The sequence below is a fragment of the Pongo pygmaeus genome, chromosome 12, assembly GCF_028885625.2.
Source record: "Pongo pygmaeus isolate AG05252 chromosome 12, NHGRI_mPonPyg2-v2.0_pri, whole genome shotgun sequence".
In the NCBI taxonomy this organism is placed as follows: Eukaryota; Metazoa; Chordata; class Mammalia; order Primates; family Hominidae; genus Pongo; species Pongo pygmaeus.
This window is the reverse complement of record NC_072385.2, coordinates 95,223,581-95,248,413: the sequence shown is the minus strand read 5'-3', so window position 1 is coordinate 95,248,413 and position 24,833 is coordinate 95,223,581. Positions and strand designations below refer to the sequence as shown.

At 39.6% G+C, this 24,833-nt stretch overlaps 1 protein-coding gene across 2 annotated transcripts in view; it reads right to left on the bottom strand.

Annotated features, from left to right (window-relative positions):
• Positions 1-23,650, bottom strand: part of HNRNPLL (heterogeneous nuclear ribonucleoprotein L like) — a 42,254-nt gene extending 18,604 nt beyond the window's left edge. The window contains exons 1-5 of one of the 2 annotated variants that reach the window (XM_054475288.2): positions 20,056-20,209; positions 19,634-19,799; positions 8,708-8,826; positions 2,848-3,085; positions 1,048-1,133 (exon numbers count right to left, since the gene is read on the bottom strand). In XM_054475288.2, coding sequence (XP_054331263.1) covers positions 1,048-1,133; positions 2,848-3,085; positions 8,708-8,826; positions 19,634-19,799; positions 20,056-20,066 — 620 coding nt within the window. In that variant the 5' untranslated portion in view covers positions 20,067-20,209. Of the gene's footprint in view, positions 1-1,047; positions 1,134-2,847; positions 3,086-8,707; positions 8,827-19,633 lie in introns of both variants that reach the window. The other variant, XM_054475286.2, reaches the window with a different exon arrangement.
• Positions 23,651-24,833: the final 1,183 nt, after the last annotated feature.

The following is a 24,833-nucleotide window of genomic DNA, read 5'->3' as shown; positions in this document are numbered from 1 at the left end:
GCTACTTGGGAGGCTGAGACAGGCGAATCACTTGACCACCCTGGGCAACAAAAAGCGAAACTCCGTCTTAAAAACAAAAACAAAAACAAAAACAAAAACAAAGGCACCAAAGAAAACATAATACAACCAAACTATCTACATTAATTCTTTTAGGTCATCATTAGTACTTTATAAATCGGAAAGCAGAGGAGATAATGGAGCATGGTCCCATTCCCTAGCAAAGGACAACTTGCAACCTTGAAACAGAAAAAATTTTACTCTTTAAAACGAACATTACAAAGAGCCAAAGTAATACAAAACAAATACATGATTTTTACATATTTCTGAGAAGGCAGAGTTTTATAATACTCTATCTAAAATTTTATCCGTTTTTTAAAAAATTACTTAAGTCCATAATCTTAAAAAAATAAAATCACAAAGGTATATAAGGTAAAAAAACAAAGATAAAACATAAGTCCCTTGCAGAAGTAAGCACTATTAAAGAGTTTGCTGTATATCCCTACCTTCTTCTATGCATACACATGCACACGTAGGTTGGGGTTTTCTCTTTATTATTATTATTATTTAAGATGGGTACAGCTTGGGGGAAAGTGTATTATCTATACTATTTTGTAACTTGCTCTTCTTATTCAACGTATGACAAATTTAACATAAAGAAGTTCTTACATAAACCGTTACCATTTTAAAGGTTCAATAAAAAAAGGTAAGATTTTACTGACTCTAAAGTTTTGGTACTTCCAAACTACTTTAAGAGGGAGTCAGAAAAGTTCACTTAGGATAAATTCCAAAATAGTACAAGTGTACATATCTTCAAATAGTGTTATTTAACAGCTTAAAAAGGAAGCACTAGATTGCTTTCTGGTAGCAAGTTATTCTCTTCATAAATAGTAAAATTCCCTGTGAGTACTGCAGTTTCATTTTTTAAATCTAAGTCATGTAGATTTTTGAGAGGACAAAGTAAACACCACTTGTCTAGAAATGCTTAAGCCAGAAAAAATAACATCCATATGAATTACACATCAATAAAAATTTACAAATAAAGGATATTCAACCATTGCTTGTATCCCATTTCTCTTGAATATAACAATACGTTGCACTTTGCCAACAGGGTTGCATACAGTATATAAAACATCCTATGAAGGAAAAGAAAAAGATTTCTTCACACTTTACATCTGAAAAAACATTAAAGCTATACTTCGTTTTGTTTTACCTAAAAATCATCAACTGTCAAGATGTCATTTCTATTGATTAATAAAATTAATTTTTAAAATTATTACTTTTTTTTTGAGACAGGGTCTCACACTGTTGCCTAGGCTAGAGTGCAGTGGCATGATCACAGTTCCCTACAGCCCTGACTTCCCAGGCTGAAACGATCTCCCACCTCAGTCTCCCGAGTAGCTGAGACTTCAAGGCATGCACCACCACACAAGGTTAATTTTTTCATTTTTTGTAGAGACAGAGTCTCACTATGTTGTCCTGGCTGTCTCAAACTCCTGAGCTCAAGGGATCCTACTACCTCAGTCTCCTAAAGTACTAAGATTATAGGTATGAGCCACCATGCTGGCCTAAAATTACTATACTTTAATAAATCTTATTTCTTCACCTACACAATACACCCACATTAAAGAAGTTCCAATGGAACATTTGGAAAGCACTGTCACCTATTTTATCGCCGAAATGAATCCTCAATTTTTATTTTCTTAACAGGTGACTAAAATAACTTCTGATGATATAAAATTAATAAACCAAAACTATAATCAATGAATATTTTTTCCAAATGTACACTGAAATGTTTAATATTATAATCACTTGTGTTATAGTAATAAATATGTATTAAGAGATAATATTAGAACAACTCTGGTACTCATTTTTCAAGGGACAATGGCTATAAAGAAAAGACCCAAGGAAGACCATACAGTTACATGTCACTAAACAAGATGCCTGAGTCATCTAAGAATCTAAATACCTACTTAGGAGTAATTATTCAACTATCAAGAAATTTCTTGAGCATCTATAATTTACACAACTGCATTGTTACACACCAGAGATATAACAAAAAACAGAGTACTTACACTAGATTAGCTGTATGTTTTCCCAACACCGAATATTATAAATATATTAATACTATATATTAATAAGTCTATATTTAAAATACAAAATGTCCAATTAAATCTAAAGAATACCTTATGCTTTAAGTTTATGTCCCAATATCATATGCCCAGACTACATATGATACCAACTGAAGTTTCCCTTACTGTGATGTTGTTCTATTCATTACAAAAATTAAGTGTCTGTGTTACTAGCTTATTATGAAACAGCATGTGAGTAGGAAGAAAACTGGTTCTGGAAACAAACCCTTTTTAAAACTTCTACCAATAACACTTTTCAAAAGAGTAAAGAAGCAGGGAATTTAAAGTAAATCAAAGACAGATTTTTAACAAGCTACTGCAAAACAGTTCATAATGATATGTGCATCTTACCGTAACATGGGATTCTGTCATTACCTAGTAGATGCTCTTATATATATGCTGGCATATGTGTGACAGAGATTTTTTGAACGATTTCAAACAAGTCTGTCTATAATTCCTTATTATCAAAAACAGAACTGGTACTGATTATACATTAAAAATTTCAATGTGCCTATTTAATTATGACAACTGTGCTTATCTTTTTAACTATAGCGCTCAGCACTTTTTCCTTGTTCATTAAACTTGATAAGATTAATTTTCAAAATTAAAAAAACTATTTTCTAGTATCTAGATGGCAATGAAAAAACTACAGATCAGTCACTCTGGAGGCAAATTGCAAAATCACTTTTAATTTCATTTGTCATACTAAAACACATACCACTGTAATTGGATAAAGTGGATTCTGAATTGAGAGCAGAAGAACTTTGTTGCCTCCCGATGGATCATCAGTATTTCCTGGCCGAGTGATCCTTTTGCTTGTAGAATAGTTGAAAAAAGCCTGTTGACCAGCAATGTACACGGGTTCATCTGCAGCAAATGTCACACATTCTTTGGCACTATCTATGTTTTCAAATTCCACTAGAGCCTGTCGTTTAAATGGCATCATCATCACATAGCTGAAAAGGGAGATAAGGAGGAAACACACAAACACAGCAAGTTCCGTTAACATTATTTGTCCTCAATTAAGTAAAAGCAGACTTTAGTAAAAATGTGTCAAATTCCACAGTATTCTTCACTACCTGTGTCCAGTGTAAGTCAACTTTGGAGTCTCTCTCTGTCACCCAGGCTGGAGTGCAGTGGCGTGATCTAGGCTCACTGCAAGCTCCGCCTCCCGGGTTCACGCCATTCTCCTGCCTCAGCCTCCTTAGTATCTGGGACTACAGGTGCCCGCCACCATGCCCGGCTAATTTTTTATACTTTCAGTAGAGACAGCGTTTCCCCGTGTTAGCCAGGATGGTCTCGATCTCCTGACCTCGTGATCCGCCCACCTCGGCCTCCCAAAGTGCTGGGATTACAGGCATGAGGTAAGTCAACTCTTAAATCACCCAAAGAATTGTGGTACAACAGGTAGATGTACACACATGAAAGCTTATCTCCCAGTGATTAAGTTTATCTACCTCATGACCTCCTCAAAAACAATTATCTGTTATTAGTTACTAACAAGACAACCCAGTTTATTCTTTGGGGTGCTACTCCGAAGCAGTATTAGAAAATTTCAAAGACACAGAAACCAACGGAGATCAAACTCAACAGAAGGTTGGCAGACAGAATCCCTACTTAACAGCAGAAACTACTACCTCTCTTGAATTTTCTTGAATAAACATCCATACTAATAGCTAAGAACTGACTATACTTTTAAAACAGAGATAAATATAAATGGAAGCAACCACAGACTGACCAAAGTTCCAAAATTCATACAAATAATCTCCTCCAAAACATTTTAATATTAACCATCCATAAAAAATATTCATCAGAATACGGCAATCATGATTGTCTATGAGCGGGAGGGTAAGATGTTTACTTTTCATAGTATACTCTTTACTAGAGAGACAAACAAAGCAGCAAAAAAAAACCCAAAATATAATTCAGTACGTTCTTTTTGGAGGAGGTATATTTAATACAGGAAATGAAGAATAAAAAAGATATATTTTAATACAGGAAATGAAGAATAAAAAATGAAGAATAAAAAAGGAAGGAAGAGTTGAAGACAGAAATCATAGCACCTGGATCACAATGAGGGAAACATGTCCTCTATTCACAGGAACAAGAACCTTAAAAATGCTTTAAAATACAATTAAGTGGTTTTCGTAATAGCAGAAGGTCAAAGAAATGTCGGGTCCGGTACTCAGTGACATCACTGTTTCTCAATCAGGCATCCAGGACCTACTGCTACACTATGGAAACTGACAAATGGTACAGTATTAATAAGAAAGAAACAGATCACCTTACAGCCTGGCAAATTATTATTATAATAAATGTCAGCCTCCTCATTTATAAAACTTGGAGAATTGTCAAGATTAGAGTTACTACATACAAACTGTTAAGCGGATTGCCTTGCACATTGTACACCCTCAATAAAAGGTAACTATTACTCTATTATTATTTTTTTTAAACATATCTTGCCTCATTCATCTTTATGTCCTCAGAAGCTAGAAACAGAGCCTAGCACATATTTGTTAATCTAGGGGGCTTATTAGTTTTCCCTACCCATATCATTCAAAATTAAAGAAGTACAAAAACAAGGCGTTGAATTTAAAGATTTACCAACTAAAAGTGCAAGATATAAATCCTAGGAGACATTCCTTTTAGAAACACAGACGCTTCAATGAAGTTCTAAAGTCTTGCACATGAAAAATAGAAAACGCTGGTATCGGGTCTATGCTAAAGAAATTCAAGAAGAAAAAATCTTCTTTCACAAAACAAAAAAGTTGGTTTAATATCTAAATGTATTACTAAGTTTATGTTATTACACTAATAATGCCATATGAAAACAGAAAATTATAAAGGTACTGATAGGGTTTGGCTCTGTGTCCCCACCCAAACCTCATACTGAATTGTGATCGCCGGTGTAGGAAGTGGGGCCTAGTAGGAGGTGATTGGCTCATGGAGGTGGTTTCTAATGGCTTAGCACTATCCCCCTAGCGCTGTCTCCTGACAGAGTTCTCACAAGATCTGGTTGTCTGACAGTGTGTGACACCTCCCCCTTTGTGTGCGCGCTCTTTCTCCTCTTTTTTTTCTCTCTCTCCTGCTGGCTATGTAAAGATGTGCGTACTTCCCCTTCACCTTTTGCCATGATTCTAAGTTGTCTGAGGCCACCCCAGAAGCAGAAGACTGTATAGCCTGCAGAACCATGAGCCGATTAAACCTCTTTTCTTTATAAATTACCCACTCTCAAATACGTCTTTATAGCAATATAGCAATGTAACAACAAACTAATACAGGTACAGAAGTAAATTATTTATTGGACTGTTATAGACTTAGTAAATTTGCTTTCTGTGACTAAAATAAGAAGTGAGCTGGCTAGAGACGGTGGCTCATGCCTGTAATCCCAGCACTCTGGGAGGCCGAGGTGGGTGGATCACAAGGTCAGGAGTTCAAGGCCAGCCTGGCCAAGATGGTGAAACCCCTTCTCTACTAAAAATACAAAAAATTAGCCGGGCACGGTGGCAGGCGCCTGTAATCCCAGCTACTTGGGAGGCTGAGGCAGGAGAATCGCTTGAACTCAGAGGAGAGAGGTTGCAGTGAGCCAAGATCGCGCCACTGCACCAGCCTAGGTAACAGAGTGAAACTCCGTCTCAAAAAAAAAAAAAAAAAAAAGGTGAGCTAAAAGTACAACTTAAAAGTGAAGGTTACCCAGAAAAGTAGCATCAATGAAGATAAAGAAAAAATTAAAATGTTTTATTTTCCTTTTTATCGCCAATATTCAATATAAAAAAACTAAAACGTTACAGACATTTTAGCATGTGCTTAAATTGCTTTTTGAAAATCTTTAAAACGCACTCATATGAAACCAGGTGTGGTGGCTTGTGCCTATAGTCCCAGCTACTCAGGAAGCTGAAGTGGGAAGACTGCTTGAGCCCAGGAGTTCAAAAAAGTAAAGAAAAAAGGTATTAATATGAGAAAGAGTGGGAGATCAAAGAGAGAAAAGGCTAAAGAAACAAAAAAGCTAAAGGACATGGTAGGATCAATGCTTTTAACTCCATCAATTTAAAAATCTTTACTAATTTCTAAATAAAAACATAGGAGAAGACAAGATTTAGTGCACAAACTGTGTCCTCCCAAATGTTGTATTGTAAAACTAATCATTTCCTAATATCTCCTTTAATGGGAAAGAAGGGGAAATAGAAATACAACATATATTTTAAATACTCTTTTGATTATAATGCATACAGTATAGAAAAATAACAAAAGTTAAAAAATACAAGCAATTTTATCCTGACACAACACAACCATTTTTAGTATCTTGTTATATTTTCTTCTGAGCTTCTTACCTATGCATCTAGTTTTTAGATATAAGCTTACTATATACTGAACTTGGTGATTCACCATTTTAATATAAGCAGTTTCTATACTGTTTATAATCCCACACATTCCGTTAAATAAACGGAAAGGTTCCAAATTGTAACACTTTGAAGCAAAATTTCTATTGGAGGCTGTTCAAGGTTCTTTCAGCCTTAATAGCAGCCACCTCTTATGCAAGTTCATTTCATACAACTGAAACTCCTATTACACCTATTTATGCCAATTAAGCTCTTAATTACACACTAATTTGTTCCAATTATTTCAGACTTTTCTATCCACATAACTACTAATCTTGAGGGCAAAATGACGCAAATTAACTGAATGACATTCACATACGGAAGATTTTACCAGAGATTAAGTATCAAATCAAAATTTTAGAGTCTAAAAATGCAAAGGCCACCAGGAGTAATTCAAATTACTAACTTAAAATGGTTCTAATTTCTTTAATTCCTAACCTTCATGTCATGGTACTAATTAACATCAAAATAGTTACTGCTTCCCAAAGTTTCCATTTATATTTGCTCATCAACTTGTTTTCTGACATCTGCCTAAGAAAATAAATTTTAAAGCCCTAAATATACAAGAATAGAGGAAAAATAAACCACAGACACCCACCTCTTTATAATTTCATAGGACAATGTGCCACTTATATAATCATTAGAAGGTCCTTATAGAGACTGGGGTTAGTCTACTGTCAACAGCACGACTAAAGTCTAAGGAGTCTGTCTACTTAATATGTATCCACGCAGATTTAATTTCAATATCCACTCCAAATGACTGAGAACTGATATAATCAACTTAGTGATACACTTTCAACATACAAACTTTACTATGCCCATGTGGATTCTCAATTTGTACGTCCAAGGTTAACGTGTTTGCCAAGTCATTTACCTCTCAATGAGGTCACCCAAGAAAATACAATTATACCATGATGGAAGGTATCACCTAATACTACTATTCCTTTGAAGAAATAATCAATTTCTGCTGGATAACCTCTGCTGGACATCTCTGATCACTACCTCACTATCTATGCATTTTCCTCTCAATACTCAAATACTTAACATGAATTTTTATAAAACTGAAGCAGTAAGGGTAAGTATCTCAGAAAATACATTGAAATTTCTCTTCTATTTATATACTTCAACTTGATCTGTGTCTTTGATAGCTATAACAAAAACTCTAAACATATTCATCAAGAAAAAAATAATAAAATCAACTCTAGATTATCTATACTAAGAAAAGAACAACAGCCGGGCATACTCCAAAAATAATTTAGAATTTTTAAGTGCCTATTTTTGGCAGCAGATTCACTTTTCTAATTACGTTTTCACTTAAGTTAATATTCTTAAGTATACACCAGCTGTGGGAAGAGACGGGTAGTCTGTGTGAATACAAGGCACAAAAGTAAGACAAACTAGGATAAAATATTGCTCAGGATTTGCATTAAGAACTCACAGAGCCTATAATCCCAGCACTTCTGGAGGCTGAGGTGGGAGGACAGCTTGAGCCCAGGACAGCAGCTGGGGCAATGTTAAGAGACCCCCATCTCTACAAAAAATTTTTTTAAATTATCCGGGCATAGTGACATGCGTCTGTAGTCCCAGCTATTAGGGAGGATAAAATGGGAGGATAACCTGGGCTCAGGAGGTGGAGGCTCCAGTGAGCCATCAATGTGCCACTACACTCCAGCTTGGGCAACAGAGTGAGACCCTGTCTCAAAAAATAAAAAGAACTCACAGCAATATGCACCTAAACAAATAATGTCTACCCTTAATCTGCTTACTTTTAGTTGCCAATTAATTCCTAAATATTCCAAAATCAAGAACAACAAAAAAATCAATATTTAAGCATCACTACTTGAAACTTTGAAGATGAAGCATGTAATCAACTCACTGGTTTAAAGAGTGTTTGAATAGGACTCACGGACTCATTTGAAAATCAGATGAAAAGCGCACATAATTTCTTTATACAACTTTGGTGGGGAGTGAGAAGTGATCATAGCTCCACAAAAATACACTCATGCATCACCCAGGAAGGTTAAAAATAGCAGGCTTAAAACGTTCCAAAGAAATACAGTCATAGGCAAACAATAGATACTACTTTGTTTATATATACAAACAATATTTACTATGCTAAACATCAAGGCTTGTAACAAGCAAGCAAGGATTATTCTACCACACTGTTTTCAATCTACATGAAGTCCCTATCATCCTTACCATATTGTCCCAAATTTTTCCAGCGCTTCCACGAGGTCTGCTTCCACCACAGATTCACAGAGTCCTCGAACATGGACGACGGGTGAAACAGAAACTTTATGATGACTTCCACCTGCCTCCTAGCAAGAGAAAATAATTTCTAGTTAAAAAATGTTTAAGTCTAAGGCCGAACGCGGTGGCTCACGCCTGTAAACCCTGCACTTTGGGAGGTCGAGGTGGGCAGGTCACTTGAGGTCAGGAGTTCGAGACCAGCCTGGCCAACATGGTGAAACCCCATCTCTACTAAAAATACAAAAATTAGCCAGGCGTGGTGGCACATGTCTGTAGTCCCAGCTACTCTGGAGGCTGAGGCAGAAGAATGGCTTGAATCTGGGAGGTGGAGGTGGCAGTGAGCCGAGATCGCGCCACTGCACTCCAGCCTGGGCAACAGAGTGAGACTCCATCTCAAAAAAAACAAAAAAAAATTTAAGTCTAAGTTGAATTGCATCTTTTAGTAAATTCAAATCTGCTTAAAAAGTAAACATTTTTTTAAATCCCAAACCAAATCACAATTCACAAGTTAGCAAAAGGATATGAGAATAAAATAAATGTTTGTTTTAAAATTTTTAATTTCTAAAAAGGGAGCATTCTATCTCAGTAAGAAGTACAAAGATGTTATTTAATAACATTTCAACTTCAAGAAAATCTCAGAAAGAAAATTTAGCAGATACATGCTACAACTGGAAGTATATTTGATACTCATTAGTTCAGTGTTACCTCCATAAAATCAAAATCTCAACTAGTACAAATGAACAAAAAGTTCCAATCAAAAATTTTTCCTCAACATGAAGATAATATACTTATCTTTCCTGTAACGTAGTAATTTGTATCATCTTTTGTTCTTGTTTAATTGGTTATCTAGTCCCACTATAACTTGAAGATACTCACTTAGCAGTATTAATTCATTAAACACACGACAACTTAAATTTATACAAGGGTACCATCTTTGCAAGGCAGGGGGATGAATAAGAACTACTCAAAAATGCAAGCCCTCCTGGGCATCTACGGAATATTGTGTATCTTCGAGTATGCCTGGCAGGATGTTTCAAAATGTAAGAATATGGTCTTAAAGTTTATTTTTAAACGTAGTATCTGTACAAATTACTTTGAAAATGCAAATAGCTTTCATTTACTTATTCAAGTTCCATTAAGACAAAGATCTGTATTTACAAATGCCATCAGGCACTTCTCTTGCATCATAACTTCAGAAATTACTTCCACCGTGTACATCCTTGTCTATACAAAAAGAAATTTATTGAAGTTTTTTTCTCCTATAACAAGACTAATCTGAAAGCACTATTTTATCATTAAAATTTAACAATTGTTTTAAGAAAATTAAATCTCTTTAAGGCTATTTTAAATGACTCACCAATTTTTCTTTATTATAAAGACTGTTAGGAAAATATAACAAATGGAGTGCCCTGCCAGTAAAAAATTATGTCACAACTGAAAGGAACTGATTTAAATACATAAAGTAACCACAGAACTACTCAGGGTACTGTCAAATCCAAAAAATAAACTCAGTCCTTTGCCAATACTAATTCTATCCTTGGAATTTATTTGAATTGCTTATGCTCCGTCTTTCCTATGGTTAAACAGATATCCCTTACATGCCACTAAGTTTAAAATGAATAATTCTGACTATACCCTACACTTAGTTTATCAACAAAGTTTATCAACACTTTCTTAAGCAACATTAACAATGAGACTCTGTCTAGATGAAATTCAGCAATCAAATGTGCATATCATCATTACATTCTTAAATATAACTGGAAATGAATCAAGCAGGAAGAGCTCTAAATAATACCTACCTGCCAAACAGAGCATGTATTTAAAGTATAACAACTTTTACTCTCAAAATAATTAGAAAATAATAAACTGCAAGATATAATTAAGAGAATCATTTCAGTCCATTCTTAGAAATCAGGTGGCAAAGGTAAAATAAAAGGACAACAGAAAACTGTATTGGCCTCAACTCTTCAAAAAGTTAGTATCAAAAAATAGTGGAGGGAAGATTCTATATGGAGACTAAGAGACACAGCAACCAAATGCTGGGCCAGGCGTGGTGGCTCATGCCTGTAATCCAGCACTTTGGGAGGCTGAAGCAGGTGGATCACAAGGTCAGGAGTTCCAGACCAGCCTGGCCAAGATGGTGAAACTCCGTCTCTGGTGTGGTAGAGGACGCCTGTAATTCCAGCTACTTGGGAGGCTGAGGCAGAGAATTGCTTGAACCCAGGAGGCAGAGGTTGCAGTGAGCCAAGATGGTGCCACTGCACTCCAGCCTGGGCGACGGATTGAGACTCCGTCTCAAAAAAACAAAAAACTTAAATGCTGGCCGGGCACGGTGGCTTACACCTGTAATCCCACCACTATGGGAGGCCAAGCCAGGCAGATCACAAGGTCAGGAGTTCAAGACCACCCTGGCTAACATGGTGAAACCCCGTCTCTACTCAAAATACAAAAAAATTAGCCGGGCGTGGTGGCAGGTGCCTGTAGTACCAGCTACTCTGGAGGCTGAGGCAGGAGAATGGCATGAACCCAGGAGGCAGAGCTTGCAGTGAGCCAAGATCGTGCCACTGCACTCCAGCCTGGGCGACAGAGCAACACTCCATCTCAAAAAAAACCCAAAAAACTAAAAACAAACAAAAAAACCAAATGCTGTATGTGAGCCTTTATTATACAACAGTTAAAACTACTATCAAACAGATATTAGGAACAACTAGAGAAATTCTAATACAGACAGGATATTAGGTTAACATAACAGAATTAATTATCACTGTCTTTAGTAAGAAATAGTAATGGTTATGTAAAAGAACACCCTTATTCTTAGGAATGTTGCGATATTTAGGCATGAAATGTCATGATGTTTGAAATTTACTTTCAAATAGTTTAGGGGAAAATAGTATAGGGAAAAAAAGTATGTATATAAATATAGATATGCAGATGTAGAGAAAAACCCCTACACAGCAAAAAGCTAAAAACTGCTGAATCTAAGTGAAGGATATACATAAGTTGAACATTTTATATAACAAAAAGTTGCAAAATTATTTTATAATATTTAAAGCCTGCTAAAAGGTATGAATAACTTTATTAAAAATACCCACGGCCAGGCACAGTGGCTCATGCCTGTAATCCCAGCACTTTGGGAGGCTGACACAGGCAAATCACCTGAGGTCAGGAGTTCGAGATCAGCCTGGCTGACATGGCAAAACCCCATCTCTACTAAAATTACAAAAATGAGCTGGGCGTGGTGGTGCACATCTGTAGCTACTCAGGAAGCTGAGGCAGGAGAGTTGCTTAAACCCAGGAGGCAAAGGTTGCAGTGAACTGAGATCACATCATTGCACTCCAGCCTGGGCAACAGCACCTCCGTCTCAAAAAAAAAGAAATACCCATGAACCCACCATCCAATTTAATAAATAAAACATTATTGGCCAGGCGTGTTGGCTCACACCTGTAATCCTAGCACTCTGGGAGGCAGAGGCGGGCTCAGGAGTTTGAGGCTCAGGAGTTCGAGACTAGCCTGCACAACGTGGCAAAACCCCATCTCTAGCAAAAAAACAAAACATTAGCTGGGCGTGGTGGGGTACACCTGTAGTCCCAGCTTCTCAGGAGGCTGAGGTGGAAGGACTGCTTGAACCCAGGAGGTGGAGGTTGCAGTGAGCCAAGATCATGCCACTCCAGCCTGGGTGACGAGCAAGATCTTAACAAAAAAAAAAAAAAAAAAAAGAAAAGGAAAAAAAAAAGAAAAGACAAAAAAAACACAAAACAATAAATTGATCACATCTCTTACTACCCCCTTCCCTTCCCATTATAGGTAACCACTATCATGAATATAGTGCTAAAAATATAACTATTTTTCAAATTGGTCTTCTTACAAAGAAATGGATTATACAATCGATTTTTAAATCTCTCAAAAAAATCTCATTTTAATATATTATTATTTAATTATATTTCCTAAGTGAAATAAACTGAAACCACAGTCATCACTTAAAAGCTGAACGATGTGGGCCGGGCGCAGTGGCTCACGCCTGTAATGCCAGCACTTTGGGAGGCCAAGGCAGGCGAACACCTGAGGTCAGGAGTTTGAGATCAGCCTGGCCAACATGGTGAAACCACATCTCTACTAAAAATACAAAAATTAGCTGGGCGTGGTGGCGGGCACCTGTAGTCCCAGCTACTTGGGAGGCCGAGGCAGGAGAATGGCGTGAACCCGGGAGGCAGAGCTTGCAGTGAACTGAGATCGCGCCACTGCACTCCAGCCTGGGCGACAGAGCGAGACTCCATCTCAGAAAAAAAAAAAAAAGGGTGGACAATGTTAAATATACTCAGTATGGTAATTAGGGGAAGATACGATTATCTCAACGTCAAGGCAGAACACATACCCCTCACCCCCCTTGTATTTCCCTTATTCCCACTCAATGAATCTGCCATTCATAAGTTTATTTACCTTGATATTTCTATTTTTAAATTATGTCCCCTTTTCTTTAACACACAATTTTCTCATTCTTTCTGTAGCGATAAAAAAAAAAAAACCTATGGCTGTTTCCAAACATAAAACCAATGTATCAAAGATATCTTTCCAAACTATTTGTCTGCCAGCCTCTCCTGAGCTTCGTTTTCCCCCTTTTCTCCCAAAACACTCATACTTTTCTTAAATCACTTCTTTACCTGTACTATACACTGGTGACAAGAAATCTGGTGTCATTTGTAGAGACTTCTCTCTTTTTTTTGAGACGGAGTCTCGCTCTGTCACCCAGGCTGGAGTGCAGTGGCGCGAGGTCTCACTGCAACCTCTGTCTCCCGGGTTCAAGCAGTTCTCCTGCCTCAGCCTCCCGACTAGCTGGGACCACAAGCATGCACCACCACACCTGGCTAATTTTTGTGGTTTTAATAGAGACAGGGTTTCACCATTTTGGTCAGGCTGGTCTTGAACTCTTGACCTCAAGTGATCCACCCGCCTCAGCCTCCCAAAGTGTTGGGATTACAGCTGTGACCCACCACGCCCCGCCTGTAGAGATTATTTTACCTACTCTACAATAACCTCTTTTAAGCATCATACTATGAATCTTGACTCCTAAACTGGCGAATAAATCAGTTTTGTTTTTACCCAAATATTAATATTGTGGTCATGTCTTCTCCAGCTTAAGGAGTCCTTTTTCAATCCTTCCTCATACAGGAGCCCAAGTTATTTCCATTTCAGATGTTTAGTTACCTAGGCTCTCTCCTTTCTGTATCTATTGCTTACCAGACTAGAAACAATATCCCAGCTGCGTACCCAGAAAAAGAAGGCATGCTTGCAACATACATGCACTTTACAAACTTACATAATCTCTTCTTTAGGTCAATTGGGTTAACCGTAATGGCGGCATTATTTGGTCTCTACTACAGGCTCTAGACCAGTCTACTTACAGACATTTCAAATTCTCAGCCCTTCAAAGGCCATTTCAGGGACAAACTCTTAATAATATTTTATTTTTTTTTATTTTTTCACAACTCCCTCTTCACAGCAATACTAACTTTAAATGCTAATTTTGACTACTGCATATTAAGAACTAAACTCTACTGAAGAGAAGAAAAGCTCAGTACAGTATAAACAAAGGTTCAGTAAACACCCTTTATTGGTGTTTATTGAACAGTTATTGAAGAGTTAGCACACTCTACCTCATCTACATTTCCCTCTTCTACATAATCTTTCAATTACCGATATTTGTAATGATTTATTAAGTCACACCTAAGTTTACTCTTCAGACGAAATATCCTCCAGGTTCTTCTGTCACTCCTTTTATGATGCAATTTCTAGTGCCTTCTCCATTCTGGTAAGCTTTCTGGATACATTAAAATTTATCAATGTAGTCCCAAGCATGAGTACAGTATTTCCAGACATAAAACTATCCCCTATCTTACTCTGGACACTTCATATAGACCAAAGGACAAAGTTTTAACAGGCAGCTGTAAATATCATTTTAACCCACACAATGTTTAATCACATTTTTTCCCTACTAAATTAAATAATTATGTCTCTTGGTCTTTTTCTCTTTGTAAAGAAGCACATCTAAAACACAGGGAAACTAACTTTCCTATCCAAAGTTTTTAGGTACATTTGATCACATAACAGAGCAAAGATGTAAAATTATGGCCGTATGAGTCAAGTAACTTTTTTTATTTTTTTTTTGAGATGGAGTCTCGCTCTGTCGCCCAGGCTGGAGTGCAGTGGCACGATCTCGGCTCACTACAACCTCCGCCCCTCCAGGTTTAAGCAATTCTCTGCCTCAGCCTCCGGAGTAGCTGGGATTACAGGCGCTTGCCACCACAACCAGCTAATTTTTTCTATTTTTAGTAGAGACGAGGTTTCACCATCTTGGCCAGGCTGGTCTTGAACTCCTAACCTCGTGATCCACCTGCCTCGGCCTCCCAAAGTGCTGGGATTACAGGTGTGAGCCACTGCGCCCGGCTGAATCAAGTAACTTTTTAAAAAACAAACTTTTTTATTTTTGCTCATGTAATAGAAATCATTTGGTTTTGCCTACCCAGAATTCCTTACCCCTTCTGCTTAAAAATAAAAATATGCAAACAAAAACAAAACAAAACAACTCCGTATTATTATTATACGTTGGTATTTTCAATCACACAGTCATGCCTCCTCAACCTCAGAGGTGGCCTGGGGGAAGAGGGGAAGATCAAAAATGCTTGATAAGAAGGGATAATAAATAAGGGCTGGGAAAGAGAGGATGCTCTTTAGCTGCTAGCTATAATAATGTCAGCCTAGCTTTACCACTATACAGAGAAAAGGAGAACTGAAACATGGAAAGAGAAATCAAGTCCCTATGACATCATCTAAATCCCTGGATCCAGCTATTCCTAAAACCAGTGTCACAATTTGGCTTTCCCAGTTACATGGGCCAATAAATCTTCTACCCCGCTCCCTTTTTGTTTTCCTTAAGCTCATCTGAATTGTTGCTGTGGCTGTAAGCCCTGAAAGTTGTATTCAATTTCATGGAGGCAAAAAAAGCAATATATGATGTAGAACCACAGATTTTTAGATATGTAATATTTTTTCACTATTATAGCCCCACCACCTGACATATGGTAGAAGCTCAATTATCATGTTTTAAATGAGGCTAGAGATCACTGAGTTCCAGAGAGGTTAAGTGAAAAAGCTTGTTAGCAGAGCCAATACACTTGCCTTAATTGTGCTACTGGCTCTATGAACAGCTCTTTTCACCGTAACGTACTAACATGAAGAAACAGTCTAAAACCAAAAGATGGTAAAACCTACTACTTTTCATTTCTTTCCCCAAACTAGGCCTAAAAATCCTCACTCTACTAGAACAGCTTTGCTGGAGGAGACACAAGACACTACTGCTATGCAAGCCTCAGGCTCTGGCACTTACCTCTGGGGCACACATCCTTTAACTACTTTATTTCCAGGAAGTAGTTACTACACAGTCTTCTAAACTTCTCCTGTGAGAGCTAAGTGACCTCATCCCATCTCCCAACCCATATGCATCTAATAGATCACAGTAATATTGCTATCATCAGTAATTTACATTGTGCAAGTATAACATAATAGTGTATCCTGAATTCAAACTGGATTTTCAATGTGCTGTATAATCCTTTGTTTGCAAATCCTAGGAGCTACAATTTTATCTTGGCATTCTGCCATCTTTCACGTCTATTTATTAAAAGTTGAGAAACAAATTTTCACTTCATCAGCAAACAAACCACTTAATAATCTTGATTTGCCTGTTTATTCACTAGCAGAAAACAGAAAAACTTTAAAATCTCCAAAATAAATTAGCACTCCATCCCAATTCCTCAAGTGGTTTTGCCAAGTGAAGCCTTAGTATTTCCAAGTCAAGCTGCTTTCTTAAAAGAAGATACAGAAACTTACTATTAATATGATCTTGAAGGTCATGCCTATTAAATTTAAGAACACTACTCCACAAGAAAAAAGTAACTACAATACGTGGCAGGAACCTCTATAATCAAGCCTTATTCAACAATGCAGCTCAGTGAATGTGAAAAACCCTAGGAGTTTTTTGCTCTATTAAAAAAAGGTACCAGAAGACACAAATTTGAAGGGTGTTTTATTTCTTATATCCAAAGTACTAACTCTTCTCTCATTTCTCTTTATACCTTCAACATAATGATCACTCACAATTATCCATTCATTTTTAAGAGCCTTTGTAGAACCATTATGTTTTTCTTAAACACTCATTTTCCTCTTTAAATGTAGTTAATATATTATCAAAGCACTCAAGGTTAATCATAAAAAACCAAGCAATGTAAATCTTCAAAGGTTTACTTTGCACTTTACAAACTTCCAACTAGAGTTGAAAAGAATGCCATCATTGTACCTAATCTGCATTTACTTTTAACAGTCTGACCACAAAGGTATTTCTTCTCTGGGCTGAAGGACCACTGAAGTTGTGCAAAACCCTTTTCAGTTACAATGAATTACCAAATATCTGAACGAAGAAGCACAAGACAGTAAACTTCTATCCGGGGAATGTCTATCCTAATAATAGAATTTTATTATGTACAGGTTGCCATAGTTGCCATGATTTCAAAATAGTACCAAAAATTACATGAAAAATATTTAAAAACAAGATAAACAAGGCTTCATTAGATTTCATAGTACAATAATGGTTTTACTGTTAAATGAAAACAATTCACCCTTTCCTAGGAAACATATCAGCAGTAAGATAAACAAAAAAATTAAAATTTATACCTCAATCTGCTTATATCAGTTCCCGCCTGGGTAACTTAAAAGCAGCATTAGCATTACGTTAATCACTGAACTACAGCTTCGGGTAAAAAAGGCATGTGTTTCAACCTTCATATTTTACAGACTAAGAGAACTCAGTAGTAAACTGACTTTCTCAGAGTCACACAAATTGTATGCTAAGACCAGGTGCGGTGGCTCACGGCTGTAATCCCAGCACTTTGGGAGGCCGAGTCAGCTGGATTTCTTGAGCCCAGGAGTTAAGAGACTAGCTTTGGCAATATGGTGAAACCCCTTCTCTACAAAATACAGAAAAAAAAAAAATTGGCCCGGCGTGGTGATGCAGGCTTCCAGTCCCAGCAACCCGGGAGGCTGAGGTAGGAGGATCGCTTGAGCCAGGGAGATCAAGGCTGCAGTGAGCCGTGATCGCCAGCTGCTGCACTCCAGCCCCGGGCCATAGAGTGAGACCCTCTCAAAAAAAAAAACTGCATGCTAAGACTAGATTCTTGACCATCCCCAAACCCTACTCAGTGCCATTTCCACCGCTCCACACACTTCGCTTTGGATACATTAATTATATGTTATTTTCTTCCCAACATCCAAAATAATACTATTGATTTAATGCTTTACCTGTTTTCAAAAACAAATTTTTATAATCTGATTTAAGTATCTTTCCAAAATGCCTGAAGACATTTCATGATGCCGCACAAAAACCCAAGCAAGATTTCTAGCAACGAGGTACACTGATCAAATACATCGAAATATCAGTTATAATATTCCTGTTTCCAATTTCCACAACAGAGTTGGCTTTGAACCGAAACTTCCTAAGAAAAAATGCATTTCCTTTATTCACACTTCCAAGTTACATTTTGAATATTTCAAATAGCTCGGCACAAAAATCTAAAGTAATAGCTAACACCGTAACAAGACTGAGAGAAAAAATTCCTTTTTTAAATGTGTTGTTAAGTTTGCCCTCACATCCTGGTAACTGGAAACTAATGCTGGGTGACTACTGACCAGCCTTTTTTTTTTTAATTTAAAAATTCAAACGGTTATAAAGGGCTTCTAATGTGCGTCTTATTTTTAAAAGGTAAGGTAAAAACCCTTTTAACCTAATAGTAGGATACATGTGTACAATTTCGCAATTCTGTTAAAGTTTGCAGACTTAATCACAATTCATATGTGTTAAATGTTTAAAAAACATCTAAGTCATTAAAACCGCTTAAGTGCACCAAACAAGGGCAATAACGTTTGCTCCGCTTTGTTTCCTTAAAGTCTCCATCCAACTGAAGCTAACTACTTGCTGTGGACAAAATGATCACATTCCTTCTGCTTCCCCCTAACATTTCTGGTAAGAGAAAGACATGGCTCTAGGAATGTGTGTTTAATGCAGTCCTGAGCTCAGTTCATCCTCTCATGGGGCAAATCTGGAATAAATTACCAATGAAAAACTTTAGTAATTTTAAGATTTGTTTTACTTGAAGGTAGGGGTGTACCAACAGCTGCCAACACTTCTGTTGAAGTGTTGTAACCGAAGAGGCAAAAAGTGTACTGAGCAATCCACAAAACTGGGTAGAGCAAAGGATACACGCCATGCTTATAAAGAGTTTAATTTTAAAATTTTTTAAATTAAACCTTCAAGGGAACTAGCATGTGAACGCCAAGGCATAATCTGTTATTTAATTACGGGTCTCTATAGGACCGAGGTGGAGAGAGCCCCCGGTGGAACCGACGCAACCATCCCGGGATGGTGACCAACGTGCGGATGCTGCGGGCAGAGGGACTGAAGAGAATCGGTGGTCCCGACGCTGGCCCCGAGCCGGAGGAGTTAAACTAACAAAGAGCTCTCCGAGCAGCGAAACCCCCCAGAGCGGAAGCGACGCCTCCCCGCCGCCGCCGCGCCGCGACCCTCCCCAAGTTCAGGGCCCGGCAGTGGACTCGCTGTGGGGCCTGCGGCCAGGACGGGGCCGGGTTCGCAGTCGGGATGCGGGAAACAGGTAGAGGCCAGAATACAAGCCCCAAAGAGAAGAGCGGGCGCTTCCCCAAACGGGTCGGCGCAGCGGAAAAGGCTAATTGAAGCGAGCGGGAGGCCCCGCCAACCGGCCCTGCTTCCCGGGGAGCAGCCAGGCACAGCGGACAGGGGGGCCGCGCTTTGTTACCGGCTGGGAGAAGCTCCGGCCGCCGCCGCCGCCGCCATCGCCCCCGCCCCGGGGCGTCGCTTCCCGGCGGTTCTCGCTTTCCTCGGCCGAGTAGTCGATTTCCCCCTCCTCTGTCTTGAGACGCTTGGCCTGGCTCTCGTACTCCCGGTCCTCCTCGTACGTCTCCCTGGGGGAGGAAGAGGAGGAGGACATGGCGGCGGCCGGAGGGACCGGCTGGCAGGCGGGTGGGGGTGGCGGTGGGGCGCGCGCCTCGGATGCCGCCGGCCAGTCCTCGCCGCCGGCAGCGCCTCTTCTGCGAGGGTCTCCGCGGCCCGGCCGTCCGCGAGGACTGCGCGGCCAGGAGACTGGCGGCTGAGAAGCGCGGACGGACCGAGGGGGGCGCCCCGGGAGAAGGCTCTGGAGCGGCCGCTCCTCTCAATTACCGAGCCAACATTCAGCCTCTCCCTCCTCCTCCGTCTCCGCTCCCTGCCCGGAGGAGCGAATCTAAGGATGAGGACGCAACCGTGGCTTCCGGTCTTCCCTCCTCCCCTAAGCCGCTCCCAGCCGCGCAGGCCGAGCCTCCGCCCCCGCCTTCGCGGCCGTCGCGCAGGATCGAATCCAGCAGCAGCCTGCGGGAAGCGCCCCCCGGCCCGGGTTCTGCTCCCTATTGGCAGGGGCTGGAAAGTCGACCGGGCTTCCCATTGGCTGTGAGGGCCGTTCGTCAAAAGCCTCCCGCTACTCGACCTCGCCTCCCTCTCCGCGCCTTCTGAACTTGCCGCGGTCCTGCGAGGCCCGGCGCGCAAGGCGCGCCGCCTGGGAGCCGTTGGGACCCCGCAACCGTTGGCGCTGTGCTGCGCCTACCCGAGGCCAGGCGTGGAGTGAACACGGACGAGCGACGAGAAGTGCGGAGAGGCCAGGGTTGCGGGTGTTAACCGCCCTGCCGCTAATTTAAATGCTTTTTATCACCTCTTAAAAAGAGAACGAGGAAAAAAACCTCTAAAATCCCTGCAGACATACCCCCCGAAAAGCCCTAAAATTGCAGGTGATGAAGGGAGAAAACGGCTTGGAGCCATGAAAGTGGTCTTTCCACTGTTTTGTGTGCAAAATCTGGTAGAAGTGGGCGGACTCTCCCGCCCCTAGCTGGGTGTTGGAGAACAGCTGTCAGCGTTGACTGAAGGCTGCGAGGCGCGCGTCGGAAGGAGGCGCTGCACGCGGGCGCTCGTCGGTCTGATCGGTTATAACTCGTTTGTAACCTGGGCCCTTTACTGACAATGTAAGGGACTTGCCTGTCCCTGTAAGTCCCTGCTCCAGTTAAATATGTTTTAATCCTTCCATAGAAAATCTCATCCTCCATCCCAATTCTTTCTCTTCCGGACAATGTATTTATTTCACTTGATCATTTATGTCGAAAGATACAAAAGCCTTTCAAAGTTCTGTGATCAGAGCTTGCTTCCTCTGGGGCGTCCTGAGGGCTCTTCCAAGATTTTAGTTGCTGCTCTCTTTTTGCAACAGGGCCGCTTATAACTCCCTCTTAAGATGTTCTCTTTTAAAAACTGTGAGCGCCTGAAGACAGGAACTGTGTGCAATTTTCATTTTCGCAAGCCCAGTTCCTGTGCAATCTCCAGCACAATTTAGGTGCTCAACCATGCTGAATGAGTAGTCCTTGGGAAATAAAGGCCCAGTGTATCTTTCAGGACAGAAACTGGCAAATCAAGGCAACCTAACTGCCCTCTGTCAGGTGCCTCTTGGAGGACTGCCTGAAATCAAGAACCTCTTGTGTTTCTGTTGTCCTTGTCCCTCGGATGCTTTCCTAGATGTGGCTCTTCATTTCCTAAGAGTGTAGATTGCTTCCTCCTCCAGCCTAGTTCTCTCCAAAGTTATTTCCTCCTCCAAAAAAGCTATTTTTATTTATTGCTGAGAGTGCTTTAACATAACACTTTTGTACTTTGTAAATTACACCGCCTGTCATTTTGGAATCCAATTGCAAGATTTTCCACACTATGCAGCTATAATCAAATGTGTGTGCGGCTGCAGGTATACATTGACAAAACAGAACTAAAAAAATTATAAATTTATTTTTTAAATTAAAATGGAAGTCGACAGAAGAAATAGCAAAAGAGAGCCGCAGAGCTGGCTGCGGATGAGAAAATGTCATTGGCAAACAGCTCTGCAATGGTTTGGGAAAGTAAAATAGCAACAAGGGAAACAATGATACAATTCTGCTTAAAATATGTCCTATGGATTCATATGTCCCCTAACATATTCAGAATGCAGACATTACCTGGCCTTCAGAAAGCTGAAGATACCAAGGGTCAAAAAAAAGGTTTAACAAACCTACTTCATGTGTTATCTTTAGCATCCATTGTCCTTTTTATAGCAGTCTCAGTATCAAAGATCAGGAAAGGACGAGTGAATTAATAAACTTGATACAAAGGAAACTTCTTTGATGAGGTGAGATGGGCCATTCCTAAGATATTTTTAGTTTGCTCAAATTAAAAGAGAAGAGCTGAGAGCTTAAAACAATCGTTTTTTAGGAGAAAGAAAGCAATAGAATATTATGTGAAATAATTGAGAGTGATGAGAAGCACTAAATATCTTTTTGTTAAGTATGAGCAACTACCTGTTAATTTTGTTTTATGTACATTTTCATATGCTAGGTGAATTTAGTTTGGTAAATTCTATTCACTCACAACTGGATTTACTAGGCCTTATACAAACTTTCCAAATATTTCTTGTGAAGATGCAAATATTTTAAATTCTCAAAGCCCTGCATTCAACCTATGGATTATACCACATTACAATGCAACTCTCACACCAATGGGTAAGGAAACCCAGCCTTGCCAAACCTACGGCTGCTGTGCTCAGCGTTCACAAATAGCAGGTGGAAGTCAATATGTACCAGTATTAAACTTTGTTCTTTTTGTAAGTAGCCCAGTTGAGTAAAAAAAAAAAAAATATTGAAGGAGTAAAACTTAGAAAGCATTCTTAAAGGACATCAGTCAGTTCGTTGACCATGGGTGAAATGCGAGCTTGTTGCAGATGAGTTGTTCAGACAGTGACAGTAGGTCCTTTGATAAGGAAAATACTAGCTAGCTCATCACCAGGGCATGAGAAGAGCTAAAGAGAGAGGACATAAATTATACTCTATATGATTTCACTTAGGTGAGACAAAGAAATTACACACTGCCCAGTAGCCAGAAATACCTAAGAAAAGCAGAAACAACTCCTAAATGCCATGACTGTCTGGAACCTCTCATGCATTACGGCCTCAGACCTTTGACTATTTTCTGAACATTTGATTGAATTGGCTGCTGTCAAGTAGGCAGCAGCCAAGAGCTCCCATTGCCACAGCTCAAAGGGGATTCCGGTTATACTGGAGTAGGAGACAGGCTTAGGGCAGGCCTAGGGAAATTGAGAGTCAAGGGCCTTTATAATCAATCCAGCCTCAAATTGCCCTTTAGTTTTAAATCTCGTTACTGACCTATTAAATTTATAAGACATTGTGCTAGGTGATGAGAGGTCTATGTGAGCTGGTCCCTGCCCTCTCAAAGCTTGCAATCAAGTTGTGGAAACAAGGCTCATACCCAAGAGACAGGCTACAAGCATCCATATGTAATAATACATATACAATAATTAATAGCCACATTTAATGTGCCGGTCACTATGCTAACCACTGAAAGGGTTTTGTCAATAAATTCTGACAGAAGCCTTTTACCAGAGGCATTATTATTACTCTTCCCAGTATACAATTAAAGAAACAGTCTAGAGGAGATTAAGAAACCTGCCTTAGGCTGGGCACAGAGGGAGGCAGAGGCAGACAGATCACTTGAGCCCAGGAGTTTGAGACCAGCCTAGGCAACGTGGCAAGACCCTGTTTCTACAAAAATTTTAAAAATTAGCCTGGAGCGGTGGTGCGTGCCTGTAATCCCAGCCACTCAGGAGGATGAGGTGGGAGGATTGCCTGAGCCCAGGGAGGTCCAGGCTGCAGTGAGCCGTGATTGTACCACTACACTCTAACCTGGTGTTGGAGTGAAACCCTGTTTCAAAAAAAAGAAAAGAAAAAAAAGGAAACCTGCCCTAAAGCTGCAGTTAAGAAATTGAAAAGCCAGGACTGGAACCCAAGCAATCGGGTTCCAGAGCCAGTACTCGTCATCAGAAGACCGATGATTTAATTATTGTGTTATTTAGTACCATGGACATACAGATCTAATTTATAGTCACTTATTATATAATGATGCTAATTCATTCACTAATTTCTCCTTTTTATTTATTTATTTATTTGAGACAGGATCTCACTCTGCTGCCCAGGCTGTGGAGTGCAGTAGCGCAATCATAGCTCACTGTAGCATCTACCTCCTGGGCTCAAGCAATCCTTCCACCCTAGCCTCCCAAGTAGCTGGGACCACGGGCACATACCAGCACACCCAGCTATTTTTTTTTTTTTTTTTTTTTTTTTTTGTAGAGACGGGGATCTCACTATATTGCCCAGGCTGGTCTCAAACTCCTGGGCTCAAAAGATCCTCCTGCCTTAGCTTCCCAAAGCATTGGGATCACAGGCATGAGCCACTGAACTCAGCTTCATTGACTAATTTATACCTGGGTTTATGTAGCTATAATCCTGGGAAGGGTTGAATAGGTTATAGTTTTCATCATTTGCATTTGTATAAGGAAATTCAATTTACTTCCACAGGAAATTACAAATATAATGCACTGTTTTAGTGTTAATTTTTTACTTTTTCTATTTTTATTTTTTTAGACAGGGTCTTGCTCTGTCACCCAGGCTGGAGTGCAATGGCATGATCTAGGCTCACTGCAACCTCCGCCTCCTGATTCTTGTGCCTCAGCCTCCTGAGTAGCTGGGATTACAGGCTTGTGCCACCATGTCTGGCTAATTTTTGTACTTTTAGTAGAGATGGGGTTTCACCATGTCAGCCAGACTGGTTGTGAACTCCTGGCCTCATGCAATCCACTCACCTCAGCCTCCCAAAGTGCTGGGATTACAGGCATGAGCCACTGTGCCTAGCCTTCAACTTAATTTCTGTAGAAAAAGCCCAGAAATTATGTGAAAAGTGTCACCATTTTCTGATGGATGCATTATTTGAATAATTAAAGATGCAAATTACAAGTTTTTCATACCCGAACTCAATTTCCAATATTGCTGCCATTTCATTGAATATGCAAAATTTTTGTTTCCTGCCTCAACTCCTGTTAAAGTCCAGTA